Raw genomic sequence first — 19,164 nt, 5'->3', positions numbered from 1 at the left:
ACTGTGAATTATTATTGGTAAAATTCAAAAGAAAATTGTTTTTAAGGCTTTTATTTCATATAATAAAAGGTTGAAACCCATTGAAAAATTTTATTTCGATACCATTGGGATATATCGTCCCACTAAAAAATCATTGGAACAATATATCCCAGTATAAAAGGACTCCAACCTTAATTAAAGAAAATATTAATATGATCAAACACATCCATAGAGCCGCATTATATGACCAAATGATAAATATTAGTTTTTGGTGAAAAGAAAAAAAGTGGGGTCGAAAGAGTAAAGGTAAACAGCGACTACAAAAAACAAAAAAATAAACGTCAAAACTGTCAAAAACAAGCATACATAATCGTAATAAATATTTAAATTGAGACGCAATATGAAACAGTGCATAAAACTTCCAACGAATTTTTATTTTCGGGTGACCACTTTTTTTGCCCTTCAGTGTACTTTGGAACAAAATGGAAACACTTGGAATAATAGTTATAATGTAAGTCAAATAACTCTTCCAAAACCTTTTTAGAAACGATATTTCTAGTTAAATATAAATAGAACACAACTTTATGTTTCTAGTTTTGATTTATTTCGATAATTTTTCAAAAATAGTAATTTTTAATATTTATATAATTAAATATTGTTTTGAAACCTATTAACTGATTTGATATATATTGTATTCCATCATTCACAATCATTAATTTCAAGTTAATTTTAGTCATTTTGGGAATTCCCATTGTGTGATCAAATATTTCTGTTTGGTAAATATTTCAACATAGCGCTTTATAATTTATTGCGTTTTAAAAGGAGTTTTAATTTCAACGAAATCAAATAAAGATACTGGATTATAAAACGAGGGCTGCTACGCAAGCTTTATGATGGATATGTAAAAACAAATAATATATCTTCTAAAATGTTTTCAAAATACTTTCCTCGATTCTCTAATTACTTGGCAATTAAAAGTTAGAACAAATATAGCTACCTACACGTTATGTAACTGGCGAAACGACAAAAGGCATCAATGCGATTTAATCCCGTTTAATTGATATAGCAGCAAATAACGGAATAGCCCAGTCTGGTTAAAAAAAAGGTCGAAAAATTTTTCGCAGATATCTGAAGCTTTTAAGACATAGGTGGGGGTTAGAAGATGACGAATAGATGAAAAAGTACTCGTATTGTTACCTTGCTTTTTTTTAACAATAATTTATGGTCACAATTTGATTTTTTGTCTTTTTTTGCACTAATTTATAAAGTTTATTAATTTTTTTATTAACAAAATAAAATGTTATTAATACATTTGGACATCGAGGAATTACCGTCTTTTAAATTTGTGCGAAATTTCCCCCCGATCGGTCAAATAGTTTAAAAGTTATTTAATTTATTTATCCCTGAGGCTAAATATTTAAACTATTGAACTTGCTCTATTAATGATGATAGACACATTTAGCATATTTCATAAGATTCTTTAAGACTTAAACTATCTCAAAAGTTAAATGCATATTTCGTTTTCATCGAAATTATTTACAAAATAAACGTTTGAAAAAAGGGTATGTTTTTTACTTGTAAACAATTGTAATAACTTCTATATTTTTCAAGCTACAGACTTGCACGTACAACCATTGGATAGCCGGTAAAAAAACTCACATTTAAAAAAAACCTTCTTTGACCAATAGGAACAAAGTTAGGGACTATTTTAAAAAAATCATATGATAGCACAAATTTTGAATGAAAATCTAAACTTTATATTGAAACTTATAGCTATAAAATTCATCCAATTTTTCGAAACTTACAACCCTTCGAAACGAAGGTACTTCTGTCGAAAGATCGACATAGGAAAGTGGAGGGGATAAGTGTTTCAGCTCCGTTTTTTTTTTCGAAATCGGAACTTCAAATTGAAACACGTAGGAAAAATTTACCTACATAATCTCGGCTTTCATTGCAGCTAGAAGCTTTTTTTTAATCTGGGTTAGCTCGTCGAAATATAAATAAGTACATAGTTTTCACTGGCCGGGAATAATCGGAAACCTCGGAAAAATGGAGTCCATTTGAAATTCACCGTAAAAACTTACTTTTTTTTAATTTGGCTGGAATAGTCTGTCGTAGTATTAATAATGATGACATTCCCCCCTCCCGGAAATCCCGGAAAATCAACATAATTATAATTAATACAAGAAATATAATAATATAATATGTAAAAAATTACCTAAAATTTAATTTATATAATATATAAGTATTATTACATCATTGATATAAAATGAAAAAAAAAAAATATATGTTGATTTTCCGGAATTTTTCGAGTTTTCAGGGGGTGGGTGAAAATTTTTACAGTAAATCTCAAATGGACTCAATTTTTGCGAGGTTTCCCATTATTCCCGGACAGTAAAAACTATGTATAATTCATATTTCGACGAGCTACCTCAGATTAAAAAAAAAAGAGGCTTCTAACTGCAATGGAAGCAGAAATAATGTAAATTCTCGTGTAAAATCTACGTGTCTCAATTTGAAGTTCCGATCTCGAAAAAAAAAACGGAGCTGAAACAGTTATCCCCTCCAATTTCCTATGTTGAACTTTCGAAAGTACCTTCGTTTCGAAGGGCTGTAAGTTTCGAAAAATTGGATGAATTTTACAGCTGTAAGTTTCAATATAAAGTTTAGATTTTCATTAAAAATTTGTGCAAATTTTACTTCTTAATGTTTATAAACAATGAAGATATGATTTTTTAGAAAATAGTCCCTAACTTCGTTCCTATTGGTCATAGAAGGTTTTTTTTAAATGTGTTTTTTTTTTACCAGCTATCCAATGGTTGTACGTACATGTCTGTGGCTTGAAAAATATAGAAGTTATTACAATTGTTTATAAGTAAAAAACATACCCCTCTTTTAAACTTTTATTTTGTAAATAATTTCGATGAAAAGTTCAATAGTTTAAATATTTAGCCTCAGGGATAAATAAATTAAGTAACTTTTAAACTATTTCACTGATCGGGGGGGAAATTTCGCACAAATTTAAAAGACGGCAATTCCTTGATGTTCAAATGTATTAATAACATTTTATTTTGTTAATAAAAAAATTAATAAAATTTATAAATTAGTGCAAAAAAACTGCTTTTTAGCAAATATCTCCGTAAATTATTTATCAATTTTAATTTAAAAAACGGGAAAATAAAGATATTCTTGATATAAAAAAATGATATAAATATTGTTTATGTAAAATATAACGGAAAAAACTTATAGACAAAAAATCAAATTGTGACCATAAATTATTGTTTAAAAAAAAACGCAAGGTAAAAATATGAGTACTTTTTCTATTTGTCATCTAGTAAACCTTACCTATGTCTTAAAAGCTTCAGATATCTGCGAAAAATTTCGCCGTTAAATCCATGATTTTTGCATAACCAGACTGCGCTACAGTATTATTGTTGTCTGATATAACGAGATCGGCTTATTACGAGTTATCCAGTTGTCGCATTTTTTAGATAAAAACCTCTTTAAATCCTATCTGAAATATTGAAAAAAGCAGATATTTTGAGGTTTCGATTAAAAATTAGGGTGCTTTTTCGATAAAAAAAACAAAATAAAATACTTTTAATCAAAAACAATTACAGTGCATTTGGGAAAAAAAGAATTTATGGAAGATAAAAATAAAACTCAAAAACTCGGTTATTTGAATTTTTCTAGCAAATGTTGAGGTTATGTGAAAAGAGTGTAAATACAAAAATGAACTACCTAAGCTCTGACGTCACAATGGGCGGAGATTTTAAAAACCTTCCCAAACATTTCTAATTTGTGTGTATTTATTTTATAAGAAGTTGGAAATATTGTTTTTTTTTAATCGTTTGAAGAATAAATAGTTACTTTGATTATGAACATTCATTCTGTGTGATTGGTGTTATTTTGTTGTTCGTGAATTTGTGAGGTGAGAATATCAAAGTATTTCTATCAATTTAGTATGAATGTTCATATTTTACGGTTATGTTATTGTTTGATTAAAACTTTAATTATTTTTTACTGTATTTCAAGGTATTTTGTTGTAGTTTTTGTCGGGGTTATTTCAAAATTAATCAATAAATCAACGAATTTATTTACGAAGTTAAAAAATATTTAAATTAATGTTTTATTCTTTTTTAAGAGCTAGTGATTTTAATCAAAAGTTTTAATCAAACAATAACATAACCTTAAAATATGAACATTCATACTAAATATCTTAATACTTTGATATTCTTACAAATTTACGAACAAAAAATAATACCAATCGCACAGAATGAATGTTCATAACCAAAAGTCCTTATTTATTCTTCAATCAATTGAAGAAACCAATATTTCCAATTTCGGATGGGATAAATACACACAAATTAGAAATGTTTGGAAAGGTTTTTAAACCCCCGCCCATTGTGAAGTCAGACTTAGGTAGTCCATTGTAGATCTTTTTATTACCTACAACTTTGCTATTTTACTTTTTTCTATTTATGGGGGTTTATACTCATGTCACATTTGACGGTTCTACACCGATGTTGCCACATCTCAAAACTTATTTAGCAGCTCCCATAATTAAGCCATAAATTTAATGTATTGCCAATCTAATCGCCCTTTATAATGCATGGTCTATAAATCTTCATTAAACACTGCGCTATTTGGAGCAAATTATTTTGTTTGTGCAAGTGATTCATACATAAGTAATAATAAATCTAGATTATCTCTGCCCGTACCCAAGGCAAAAAATATTAATATACAAAATCCGAAAAATACAAAAATATTGCAGTACATTATGTCAAATTTTACTTATCTGCTCTTTAATTGTTTAGACATAATAAAAAATGTGATGTTTTATAAACATCTACACACGATTCTAGACTTCATTTTTCTTGACTTCGAGATAACCCCAAAATGTATGTGTAAACAGATCTAATGGAACTTCCTAAATGCTTAGATTGTATGTCTGTCTTTTTATTTCTATTAATTAAATGAAATATATGTCAGCACAAAGTCTAATAGATTTTTATGCGTATGAACTTTTATTTCTATTTTATGACTCTACAAAACTGCTTACTTATCAATAAAAATATGTAAAAAAATGACCACTACAAAGAAATAAACTGGAACAACAATTTGCAGTTACGCAAAAAAATTAAGGGGTAAAAATACATTTGCATGTAATATTTATACAGAGTAAAGAGTATTCAAGTTATAAATATATCCAATATCGTAAGAGGTTCTGAAAATGTTTTCTCATGGTATGATTAAGTTAAGGAGTGTATTATCATGGTAGAGGACCACAAAAAATCAAGTGGTAGATGTAAAAGATGAGAAAAAATGCATTGGAACATGAAATTATAATTTGGAGGAAGATGGTCAGTATCACTAGAGATACTATTACTGAAATACTCGGGAAAACGCCAGGAAAGAAGATTGAGAATAAAGAGTGGTGGTGGTGGTCAAACGAAGTTCAAGAAAAAATAAAAGAGAATATTATATAAGCAGTGGCAAGAAAATAGGTCGAACACAGATCTTAACCCATATATGCCTGTTGGCAACTACAATTGCCTCGCCTATCACGCCTATGAATCTCTCCGCCAGCCCCCTACCTCTACAACAGCCTTCGCACAGTGCAGTTAAATTAGATGACGTGGGTTATCAGCTATCAAATTCAGCAAAGCGACAGTTTGTATCTATCACTAAGATAGTTTTCTTACTGGTGTTATACGTGTTTAATTATATTCATGACAGCAGACAGTTCTATGTAAGTATACAAATATGTATATGTATTTTGTCAAAACAATGATTTATTTTCTTTAATGGCAAGCTTCTGTCGCAATCTTTAACAGTAATTGTTAATCGTCAGACATTTACTTTTTTCAATATACATATGTAAATGTAAGACAACTAGAGTTGCCACTGAGAATATGGATTATCGTGTGAGGTTTTCAGGTAAAAGGAAGAGATGGCAAGGGCTTACTTTTTCACGAACTTCTTGAGCCGCTCGAAGAAGAACATGAAATGCCTGAATATATATATATATATATATATATATATATATATATATATATATATATATATATATATATATATATATATATATATATATATATATATATATCGATTAGCCATTCCGAAGAACCTCCAGACGCAGATATAGACAAGGATTCTGATTTCTCGGATGGAGAAGTGGCAGGAGATACCAATGATCTTCCAGGTCGTATCCTGCACTCCCAAGTAACTGTGAAGTACAGTCAGGCATTAAATCTTGTGAAAGCATATGAATATGGCTATGCTGACAAATGTGGCAGTCCTTGAGAGAGCAAATGCTGAACATCAAATGTAGAAAGATGGCCTATTTTGGACACGTAGTAAGGGGAGACCGATATAATATTCTTCAACTTATTATGATGGGTAAAATCGAAGGACGCAGAGGAATTGGTAGAAAGCATGCCTCTTGGTTAAAGAATATCAGGGAGTGGACAGGAATGAGGAAAGCTGAGCAACTCTTTAGAATAGCTCAAGACAGAGACAGTTTCGCCATGTTAATCGCCAACGTCAAGGGGACTTGATAGGGCACGTTAAGAAGAAGAAAGCATATGATAAAAGTTCCTCGTGAGATTCTGCGGTGGACACTCAATAAAAAATGAGTTCCTGGTGAATATGTAAAAATTGTGAGAGACATGTATGTGGGAGTAACAACTAGTGTTAGGACAGGTGTGGGAAAGACTGAAAAATGTCATGTGATAGTAGAATTCCATGTGAGCTTGTGCTTAGTCCTTATTTATTATCATTTGTTTTGAATCAGATAAGAGGGAGACTACAGGGTAACATTTCCCGGTGCTTAATGTATGCTGATGATGTAGTGTTAATACGAAATAGTGAAAGAGATTTAGAATAAAAACTGGAACAGAGAGAACAAGCTCTCGAGAAAAAAAGGCTTAAAACTTAGTAGGAAAAAGACAGAGTATTTGGAATGTTCATTTAAAAATGGAGTTACTACGTATCAAATGATACCTTTGGATGGTGAAATGATTGTGAAAAGTAATAGTTTTAAGTACCTAAGATACAGAATAATGGAGAAACAGATGGGGATGCATGCAATAGAATTAGGGTTGGATTGATGAAGTGGAAGGAAGCAAGTGTGTTGTGTTGTGTGAAAAATTCCAATGAAGCTGAAGGGAAAATTCTATAAAACAGCTATAAGACCAGCTATGATTTACGAAACTGAACGTTGGGCAGTTAAAAAGAAAGATGAACATAATCGATGCAAAAATAAGAGAGCATATGTTAAGATGGTTTGGCCATGTTCAACGTCGGAACGTTAATCACCCAATACGAAGGATTGCTGCTCTTAGGGTTCCTGAAAGGAGTAGGAGAGGAAGACCAAAGATCTGGTGGGAGACGCTTAGGCAGGATATGTCGGTAAAAGTGATTGATACTGATATAACACAAGATAGAAACTTATGAAAGGAGAAATGTAATTAGGGAAGCCATACTGCATAGGCATAATCGCAAAGAGATTTATGAATATTCGTTACTGATGATCAATAGTTTCTTATTATAAGTTGTGGATTGCAGTTTTCTGGGCTACATACTCCGATAATTCTTATTATTAAGATGATTTTAATACCAGATTTTGGTACCTTTGACGTATCTTCTTCTCTTCTCTTCTCTGGAACCGATTGCTGATTTATATTCATTTTATTGATTGAATTTTATAGGGTATCTAATATTTCAATCAACGGTATTTCAGAGTGATTTTTATTATTTTTATTAATTTTTATATATACTTGTAAAATGGAGAAGTTCAGTTCAGGCGGTTAAATATTTAGAAGTAAGAGCAAGTACCAACTTGCTGAAAAGCTTACCCATACACAAAAGGGATGATAAAATGTACTGCACAAACTGTAGCGGTATAAGCTATATATATATATATATATATATATATATATATATATATATATATATATATATATATATATATATATATATAAAGCTATATATGAATTATTAGGATATACAGTATTTTTAAAAGAAATAAAATATGACCTGGCAACCTTTCTGGTGGTGCCGGTTTGGCTTCAGTCAATTCCATACGATTACGCGTCCCCTCTCTTTCCCTATCTATCGTCGATTCGCTTGGGAATATTTTGAGACAGTCATTCACACACAAAAATTCCTACCACATCTTATTATTAGCTGAAATAAACTTTGTTGAAGATTTCTTTAATTGCAAAAAGATGAATAATCATGTATAATAGAAGTGTATATTCATTAATCTTGATTAAAAGTTTTCCATTTGTAAATACTATTCTATAAACGACTATAAAATTTCAAACAAACCTTTGTTTTATTGTTTTAATTGATGCAGTTTATTTTGTTCATAAACTGCTTGTGAATAATTGCTGAATTTTAAGTTACAATTAATATTAACTATAAGCACGTGTGCTTTATTGTATAGCAACTCCTAGTTACTTCAAGTCAAAATTTGACAAACTACGTAGCAAAATAATTAATTACTAAATTTATTAGACAGTTGGGACTAAATGTAGTTAATAGCTTGTACTTAACTATTTCAAATATCTATTAGAGCTTTGCTTTGTCATCTTTATTATCTGCATATGTCTTCCATATTTTAGGTAAAATTATTTTTCAGTAAAATATAAACAATAAAGAGCAAATGTTCAATTCGTTATTATAATGAACCAAAAAATTAGGTATAAAACATACCCCAGAAGGACTGAAGCTGTTTCAGGTACTCGGAAAACCTGTAACAAGGATATAGTGGCAAAAAATGTTGTTACACCCTAAACAGAGGGTGTTCAAAACACTAATAACAAGTAAACTGACAAAAAATGCTCACCTTCCATCCTAGATTTTCAAAGAAAGTACACAGTCTTGCCTGGCCTGTTGTTTTGCCTCCACATGGACCTAAAAAATAGAAAGTTTTAATGGCTAACTAAAAATAATTAAACCGCGCATACAGGACGCGATCTGTCAAGGAAGCTAAAGGCGCTTTAAAAATGATTTTTTTTTTTTCATATATTCAATCAGTTCATAATTAGTAAATTTTCATGGGCGAAAAGCGATAACGAACTGCCCCAAGCTATCTAGGTAATTAGATAATATTTTTGTAAACATATATAGTTTTTATTTTACTTTATTGTATTCAAAAAGGAACCCAATTCCCAAAGCATGAGCGAACATTTTAAATGATTAAATAATTAAACTATAACAATATAATCGAATAAAGTATATCTACAAATCTACATTAACTTAAATACAATAACAAAAACTACAGTTAAACAATAACAATGCTTAATTCTAATGTCTGATTAGTGATTAAAATAAGTAAGAGTGAACACTATATTGTAGATTTTAAAAGTTCATCATCATCACGTAGCGCTACAACCCTGGGTGGGTCCTGGCTGACTGTGCAACTTTTTTCTAATTTGTTCGGTCTTCCATCAACCTAGGGTCAAATGGAATGTTCATTTTCCGGAGATCTGCTTGGATGTTATCTCTCCATCGCATTCTGGGACGTCCGAGTGGTCTTTTGTCTCCTCCCATACCAGTTTTACAAGTCTTTCGTTATACAGTCTGTGCACTGATACTTAGTCTTAGTCTGATCTTATACTGGTTTGTGGTGATGTCATGGTGAGGTCCGAAAATGTATCCGAAAAAAGTATTTTTCGTTCAAAGCGTCTGAGCTTTTCTTCTTTGCTTTGGTCATGGTCCACGTTTCGCATCCGTATGTTATTACAGGTCTGACGATGGATTTATAGATTTTGATCTTTGAACTTCTTGTAAGATTTTTTGATTTTATGAGCTTATCCAGTGCAAATAGACAGAGGTTTGAAGATTGGATTCTGTCTTTTATTTCTTTAGTAACATAGTTGTCAGCTGTGATTACGGCCCCCAGATACTTAAAACGTTGTACTCTTTCGAAATTGAAAGTGTTGACCGTCACATTTTGTCCTATTCTGTCTCTTCGTGTCGTTCTATTTATACACATATATTTCGTCTTCTCTTCATTAATCTTCAGCCCTACTTCACTTGTTGCTCCTTTCACCTTGTTGAAGATGTCCTTCGTGGATAGGATGGAGTCTCCAACGATATCTATGTCATCTGCATATGCAAGTAGCTTGGGACCTTGAACCGATAGCAATTCTGTTTTTATTTGCAACCTCAAAAAATATGCAACAAAGTTTACCACTTCTACCCACCGACTTTCTCCCAAAAACCCCTTATGAAGGGGGAAAAAGCGGAAGAAATCTATTCATCAGGATTCTGTATGTCATAGAACAAAATTTTTCAAATAAAAAATGTAGCTAGGAGGTGTCTAGGGTGCTCTAGAGTGCCTTTCTCACTTGAGAAAAGCACTCTGTCGAAACAGCTGTAGTGATAAGATATAATAAATTTTATGGAAGTTTTGGAAAGTTTTCAGTGTTGTTAAGGATCAGTCCATTATGATTTTATTATTCATAATGTCTTTATCCTATTTTATCTATCAGTTTTTTTCCCATATTTCTTCTGCCTTGTTCTATTCTGTTCTTCCCACTGTTAACTCCCTATACCAACTGTTGGTGTACAATGTGTTATATCTACTAAGATTAGGATGTTTCCTTTTTATATAAAAAATAAACTCTTTTTCAATTATCGTGTCTATGCTTTCATTATTTTAACTGTTTTGTTACTTTTTATTCTATTTGTATTTCATAGTTCGTCCAGTTTTTGTTTAATATATTTGGTAGTTATTTTCCTTTTCTTTCTTTCAGTGTAGTGGACATTTTTTTCTCTTGATTTGAGAATAGTTTTCTTTGTAGCATATATGACTATTGACCTTATAACCTACCCTAACCTAACATGACCCAGTCAACAAAAAAATGCTGATAATAAAATAATACAGATATCTAAGAGTTTTAAGTCATAAGAAGTACCTCCTAAGTGGTAAATGTAATTGTATATGATCGAAATATTGTTTTTAATTTATAATGGAGATCTAATCATATATGATTGCATCTTAACCACTTACTAGGTACCTCATATGATTTAAAACCTGCTGTGCTATAAATTTTCCATTTACAACCTGAACTATATAGAATGAACACAACTAACAAGGTTAAACAGAAGTAAAATAAAAGTAGGTGGAACATAGATATAAGGGAAAAATTTTGAAATAAAGTATTTAAAGAAAAGATGCAGATTAAAAGGGGTCACAAATAAAAAAGATAACCAGAATAGATAAGACATTTTTTTAAAATCTTAAAAGCCATGTTAATAAAATATATAAAGAAAAACATAGAAGAGCCAAAGCATAAATGCAGGGAAGCAGTAAATAATAATGAACTCTATCGTTATAGGGTCCCAGAAGCTAATTAAATAAGTACTTAAGTACCCATATGAAAAAGCAATCACTGTTTTAATATTTACTATAATTATACTGAATAAAAATATAATAAGAGGTAAATATCACAAGAAATAGACAAACATTGTTCTATTTGCTTACTTAACCCTTTCCAAATTTGCTACAAATAAATAATTTTAAAGAGGTCATTTATTACAATGGAATTCAGAATAAATATCACAAGACTTAAAAATACCTTTACAGGTTTTGGGCTATAAAGATAATAAATACAGCATAAAGAACATCTAATGAAGATAATTTGCAACACTTATACAAATTCAAAACAATAGCTGAAAGACATGTGATTTATACCTACTTAATGAAAATAAACTATTATTAAAATAACCTCATGACTGTTTGTGGTTTGTATCTAATAAACAAATAGAGCTGCTATCAATGACTCACAAGTATAGAGCAGCTTAATCCAGAAAATACCAAAATAAACCTAATGAAATCATCAAATATTTACAGAAAACAGAGTAACAATATGTATATGAAATACATGTCTAGTGTGCTCTAAATCACAATATAAAACAGAAAAAAATTAAAAAAAAATATCAACAAAGCAGATTTTTCAACAATGCAATAATTTATCTTTATTAATTATATCAACTGCCTCAGTAGTCTCTGATATTCAGTTTATACACAAAAATAGTAAATAATTTCAATAAAATGAACAATTATATAGGATCTGTTGGAACCTACATAAAAAAGGAACACTATAAAGGGGATAACAAGAAAAGTTAAAGAAAATTGTAGTGTCTATATTTTCAAAGTAAGCGAAAAGTGTATTATGTAATTTACACAATTTTTAGTCATATTGAAAATTAAGCAATTGTGAGAGTTAGGATATATTTAAAAATTCTTAAAATATTTGATACCGAGATTAAATTGTTATTACATTTTAGGATATAAAAAAGGTAAACACTGAAAGCGCAATATAAATTATGTATATGTACGCACAAGGGTGCAAAAATGGATGTGAGTAACAAAAACGTGTTTTTTTCCTTTAAAAAATGAATGAAATCAATATATTTACCTCCAGTAAGCACCAATTTGTAGAGGATACGGTTATCTTTCGGATCTTCCATACTGATAAAAAAAATGTAATCCTTCCAAAACTTTAGAAAATACTTTTGATTTTTTAAAATTTCATTTGAAGATGTATAAAAAATAATTTATTCTATTACAAAACCGATCTTATATTGATGTACAAATAAATGTAAATGATGATTAATTTGAAGAACTGGAGCACATGACTAAATTTTATAAATTGTAAAACGCATTTTGGACTTTTCGCGAGTCTTTGCGACGTAAACACCGCACAAGGCGGAAAAACGTTGTCTGAAAAGACAAGCAACAGAAAGACCCGTTTTTGTCGTTTTTAGCCACGGAAGCGTAATGCGCAAACGCACCAGCAAAAATGCATAACAATCCCTTCTACTATTTAGAAGCAAAACACGTGTTTCCGCAGTGACATGCGTCGTTTTACGATTTCCACAATGATTATTTTGCAGGGCCACGGGCTTACGGAACACCAACTTAAAATTACCTAAAATTTTCGATCCATGAAAAGCCTTTTCGAGCACAATGTCTTTTTACACAACAATAACTTTTTAAATATAATTTTTGAATCAATGTACAAATTTAATTTAACTGAAGACGATTAAATATATACAGACCACAGAAATACTCATTAACTAAATCATTTTATAAACAAACGTAAGAATCTGTATTAAAAAATAATTTTATGTTACTAAATATTCTGTGACTAAATTGACACAAGTCACTTAGTTAATATGTTAAGAATAGAGCTTAATAATAAATTCAAGTACAATATGAACTTCAACAATTATCAAAACAGATCAAATTAAGCAATATACCTAATGACCATAATGTTTATTTTCATTTTTAGCCAAATCATAGTGAGTGGCTGTATAGGCGATATATGAATACATTTGATAGTCAACTTACGAAGAATAAATGTTACATTTGTTATAAATTATATTTGCAAAGACAAAGAAAGAGTGCAGAGTATATTTGCCATAGACGGAGGTCAAGATTTTTGAAACCTTGTACGGAGGTGCTCTCCGTTTAAGATAATATTATATAATATCACAAATTAAAGAAAAGTGTTTCCTTTATCTGTAGTAATGTAATGCAGTAATCTATGATACTTTGTGATCAAATAATCTACACTTTAACTATCTGATTTTATTCTGATAGTATTTATTAATTAGTAAAAACTACCTAATTAATAAAACCTGATACCAATTCTCAATTATTTGCAAAAAATTATCATGTAACGAGTCGCGGCTTTATTTACTTCTAAGTAACGGTAAAGAACAAGTAATATGTTTTTGCTGTTTATTATTGTTGTGAATTTATTTAACTGCTATGTCTTTATTTAATTTATAATGTCTTTATTAATTTATTATATTGTTCTTATTTTAATTTATTAAAAAGCACGATAATTTATATAAGTTTATTTAACCACTAATAATAGATAATTTATTTTATACGAACGCTACAATTAAAATCGCGGGCGCGGGTCTTCAGATATTAACTAACTGTTCCCTTCCATGAAAGCTCCTGTTTTATATGCCAGTACCGTTAAGCTAGAAACATCGACAGCCCTCTCGACTAGCGTTAACTGGTATTTTCACATCGGCTCGTCCAGAAGGTAAATCCGGGTCATCGTCTCGACCGGTTCAGGTAAATTTCTGCCAGCTAATCGAAGGGTCTCGTAAAATCTAAAACATAAGTGAATAAACAAGATGTTTACATGTTTTTAATATGACTCATATTTTTTTACGTAACATTATGAAAAAAAAAACCATGATTTTTCGACTGAAGATGAATGTAGTCTTAATCTGCGGTAGAGCATTTGGTTGAAACATGCTACCAGACGTGAAAAGCTTTAGCTGCACCACATTAAATTTTATGGATGAATAGATACGCCAACAAACACAATTGCCGAATTTGGGACTTTACCAGCTTCTTTTGGACTGAATTGGATGATATGGACTCCAACGGTACGTGTTTCAACAAGACGGCGCTACGTGCCACACAGTTCATGCCACATTGGGAATTCTTCATGAGCGATTTGAGGACATGGTCATCTCACGTGAAGATGATGTGAACTGGCCACCTATACGAATGCGAATAAACCGTAAACCACAGCAGCTCTCAAAGCCAACATAATTCATGCTTAATTTATGGCCCAAAGTCATGGAAAATTGGATATCTAGGATGTCCGCCACCCAACAAAGGCGCAACGGACATTTTAATGATGTTACATTCCATTCCATACATATTGACATTGAGAGGCCTTTCCAAAGGATAAACAATTGCGATGATGTGACACACACACACACACACACACACACACACACACACACACACACACACACACACACACACACACACACACACACACACACACACACACACACACACTTTGTTTCATTTAAATTTAAAAGGTAGAAAGCACTTAATTAAGGACCTGTTAATTGGTTAGGCGAATGGATCTAGTAATCCGCAGGGGTATTTACCACACAAATAAAACAACAATTAACAATAAAACAAATTTTATTGTTATTTCCCCGCCTCTGAATCTAACCAATAAACCCTAAAATAGACGTTTAAAATGTTGCGTTACTAACTTCGCGTTATTCAAGACTCAAGAGGTCAGAATTGACCTATTTTTATCCAAATTATTTGTGCGGTTAACGTTACTTTAATTTGACAAAAATGTTATCAAGACTGGGAGTGCTTTATAGCACAATACCAAAATTAATAACCCCGCCTAGTATAAATAGTAACGTTGTCCGGTATGCCGTAACAAATAAACATGGGGTAGTAATGCAGGAGCCCCACAGAACATCTTTTGGAATCTTCAAAATATTCGTTACAGTAACGTCAGGCTTACTTATAGGAGCTGCAATTAGTAAAAATATAGCAAATTTCCTAGAGGAGAACGATCTTTTCGTACCATCTGATGATGACGACGATGATGACTAGTTTAATAACTGGTGTATGTAGTTTAATCAAAATTTTATTTATGTACATTACCTCCGTACCTTGTTTTATTTAATTATATTCTATATGCTAATTTTATTTTTTTAATGTATTCGTTCCAGTGAATAAAAGCTTTAATCAATTGAATCTCAATATGATTTTCCTTTCCAATCGTTTTACAGATATGAGAAACTATATTGTCTGTGATTATAGAATGCATTATTAATTAAAAACTGAGGCAGAATCCATTGATATACATTTCAGGTTTGTAGAAGTTTTTTTACCCTCTTACTGCACTGGTACCATAATAGAGAAGTCTAGTATTATAGATATAATGAAGTAGATGAAAACACAACTAAAATCACGCCCTAATTTAAAACGGAGAATGTTACAAAACACTGTTTAAAAACATTAAAACTGTTATTTTAAGAAAATAGAATTAGATTAAAATAAAAGTAAGTAAATTTGTATTGCTCTGTGATGGAAAAAATATTTGCCGCCTTTGAACCTGTGAGGATTTATTAACGTATTTTTTTTTAAATAATATGTATTTTTGGGTTATTTATGAAGAATATGAATTTACCGAGTAGTATACACTAGCTTAGCAGGATTATATGTATTTTAGTAAAATAGAAGAAAACACCTAATTCGATATTGAATTCAGAATAGGTACTGAAGAATAGGGAGACTTGATCACTCTTTAAAATTTCAGTAAATAAGCAGGCCTAAAATTATAAAATTGACAACATGTAATTTAGTTTTTGTTAGAATATGCAACTCAGAGCATGTGTTCATTATAATTGTTTTGTTCCTACCGAGAAATGATATTAGAATTATTTCAAGTTTACAATGAGTTCTAGTTTGTTGTCATATTTTTGTAGACTAAAATATTAAAATAGCCTCTTAGGGCAAACTTAATTCCCTCTTATCTGCAAGATATGATCCCAGCATCAAGTCTCCCAGAAACTCATTATAGATCAGTGTTTTTTATTTTATAGATATGCTATGTCAATACAAAAGTTGGATAGGAACCAAGAAAAGAAAACCAGTAGACATCCAGAGGTTAGAAGAAGCTGTTTTAGATGTTATTAACAACAGTATGTCTCTCACTCAACAGAACGGCAAGTCATTATCAAATATACAAAGATCCAAAAATGTTGAACTAAGATTTTCTCCTGATTACAAGAAGGCTCAAAAGCTTAAAGATTTTTTAGATGTTGCCAGCAAATTACACCATGGCCTTACAACCAAACAAGCAAAAGAACTGGTGTAGGAGTTTGCCGTAAGAAATAATAAAAAAAAATACCCTTCATGGAATAAACATAAGCAAGCTAGTTATGGCTGGTTATACAAATTTCTAAAAAGGATGAACACCTTATCACTACGCTCTCCGGAAGCAATCAGTCTTTCTAGAGCAGGTAGCTTCAACAGAAACAATGTATCAAAATTGTTCGGAAATTAAAAACAGTTCTTGAAAACAATGTAATTGGTCCAGAAGCAATTTCGAGCGTGGACGAAACTCGACTTTTAACTTTCCATACGCCAAAGATCATTGCATGCAAAGGTGAAAAACAGGTTGGTAAAATTATGCTAGGGGAACGTGGAGCAAGTAACTGTTTGTTATGCTATCAACGCAATTGGAAACCATATATCTCCTTTTATGGTTTTCGCTCGAAAATTTTGGCAAGATCACCTGATTGATTGCAGCCCACCAGGGACCGCCAGCGTGGTTTATGAAAGTGGATGGATGACTCTTTTAATTTTATCAAATTTTTAGAAATTTTCAAAAACATGTAAAGGAGACTACCGACAATAAATGTTTAATCACAATGGACAATTATGATAGCCACGTTAGTCTGGAAGCCATAACGTATGCCAAAGGATACAGAATAATTCTTCTTATGATTATACCACTCACGTCACATAAGCTCCAGAAGTTAGACAGGAGTGTATTTGGCTCTCTCAAGAATTTTTATAATACTGCCTGTGATGATTGGATGGTGACCCACCCAGGAAGGACAATTACAATATATGAACTCAGAAGATGCTTAGTTTACGCTTTCCCCATAGCTTTGACTCCACATAATATTGAGAGTAGATTCAGGGTAACAGGTGTATGGCCTTTCAATTCCAATATTTTTACCAATGAAGATTTTATATTGGCATATGTTACTGATCGCGAAGATCCGGATAACAATTCAACTTGATCTCAGTTTGATGTTGTACAACCAGCCATAGATTACAATAACCAATCCTCCACTTCTACTGGCAATTTCACCACCTCTGAAATAATTAGACCACATTCCTCAACTGGATCGATTTCACATAATCTTCACAAAGTGAACAGCTACAACAAACACCAATAGAGCACAATAATCAGCCTTTCACTTCTGCCACTTTTACTAGCCCAGAAATGATCAGACCTCATCCTACAGTCGGGCCCAGGACATCAACAAAGGGTAGAAAGTGAGCAACTACGAAAATTCTCACAGCTACACCAGAAAAATATGATAGCAGACAAATATAAGAAAACAAAATGTTTTACTCAAGAAAATATATGTGATATTGTGATATATTAAGGATGATTAGATGCTAGAGAAAACCAGACAGTAAAAACATAGGTATGGGGAGTAATTTCAATGATAAAGGATTGAAGGGGAGTGTAAAGTATGACTACATAAATAAATAATACACACAGGAGTTGATTCTCTTATTATATCACTCAGACTGCTAAATGCATGCCAGGCACATTCGTTTTGTATCTGATCTTTGGCTAACGTAATCTATTTTTAATCTTTAAAATTTTTCCACCTTTTTCTGACGCAGTATTTAGCTAAAGCATCATAGGAATTGTACCTGAGCCAGATTTATTTTTTGTTGATCTATATTCATGTTTTGAATGGAATTTTGGTAGAATATTATCTCCTTGTCTGACTTATATGCGAATATCCAAAAAAGTATAAGTTTTTGGGTTAAATAAAATACATTGAACTGTTAAATTATTATATTTAAAAAAAATTTAAGTATGGTCGAACATCCATCAGTCAGGTTAAACGTTATAACTGTTATAAAAATCTACGGAACCAATTCGACCTTAAGAGTAAAAATTAAAGGACTTTTTATATTTTGTACATACTATTGCAATACTAAAAACAGAAAGAAGAATGTGCAACTACAATATTGGTAGTATAATCAATTTTGACATGGTTTAATACAGCAATGATCTTTGAAATTTGATTAAAACTATGACAATATTAGTTCAGAGCAAAATTCTGCCCTCAGAAGAACATAAGTATCCTTAAATAATCTCAAAATTTATCTATTTTGAATTTGTCACATCTAGTCCTCATAAAAATTTCTTCAGTTGTCTCTAGGTCTCCATTGCTATTTAATATTTGCCTAAAGGGTATAATAGTCTTTTTCCCCTACACGTTTTTGCAAATTTAAATATTTGGTTAGGGCGAAATTCTGCCCTTCGCAAAACATACGCATCTTTAAATAATCTCAAAATGTTTATATTTTGAGTTCTCGTTCAGAGCTCATCAACCTTTCTTTAGTTCTTTCTAGGTCTCCATTGCTTTTATAATTTTACCTAAAGGGTATGATAGTATTCTTCATTACATATTCTTACATAATCTTACAATGTTTCTATTTTGAATTTGTCTCATACAGCGCTCATCAAAATTTCTTTAGTTGTCTCTAGTTCTCTATTGCCATTATAATTTTGCCTAAAGGGTATAACAGTTTTCCCCTATATATTTTTGAAA

The 19,164-nt window shown here is 31.0% G+C and overlaps 2 protein-coding genes across 3 annotated transcripts in view; one reads left to right on the top strand and one right to left on the bottom strand.

The window, feature by feature from the left end:
* Positions 1–12,752, bottom strand: part of Ttd14 (TRPL translocation defect 14) — an 85,673-nt gene extending 72,921 nt beyond the window's left edge. The window contains exons 1-3 of one of the 2 annotated variants that reach the window (XM_072532270.1): positions 12,417–12,752; positions 8,834–8,901; positions 8,701–8,738 (exon numbers count right to left, since the gene is read on the bottom strand). In XM_072532270.1, the coding sequence (XP_072388371.1) occupies positions 8,701–8,738; positions 8,834–8,901; positions 12,417–12,468 (158 nt within the window). In that variant the 5' untranslated portion in view covers positions 12,469–12,752. Of the gene's footprint in view, positions 1–8,700; positions 8,739–8,833; positions 8,908–12,416 lie in introns of those variants that run through there. The other variant, XM_072532271.1, reaches the window with a different exon arrangement.
* Positions 12,753–17,226: 4,474 nt separating this feature from the next.
* LOC140442376 (uncharacterized) lies at positions 17,227–17,604 on the top strand. Its single transcript, XM_072533449.1, has one exon. The coding sequence runs from the start codon at positions 17,227–17,229 to the stop codon at positions 17,602–17,604; it is 378 nt and encodes a 125-aa protein (XP_072389550.1).
* Positions 17,605–19,164: the final 1,560 nt, after the last annotated feature.

This window comes from Diabrotica undecimpunctata, chromosome 5, assembly GCF_040954645.1.
Source record: "Diabrotica undecimpunctata isolate CICGRU chromosome 5, icDiaUnde3, whole genome shotgun sequence".
Taxonomy (NCBI): domain Eukaryota; kingdom Metazoa; phylum Arthropoda; class Insecta; order Coleoptera; family Chrysomelidae; genus Diabrotica; species Diabrotica undecimpunctata.
Note: the sequence above shows the minus strand (reverse complement) of the source record. Positions and strands in the feature narration are given on the sequence as shown.

What these genes read in the sequence shown, in the direction of transcription:
- LOC140442376 (XM_072533449.1), top strand. Translation starts at nt 17,227, where the DNA reads ATGGACAATTATGATAGCCACGTTAGTCTGGAAGCCATAACGTATGCC.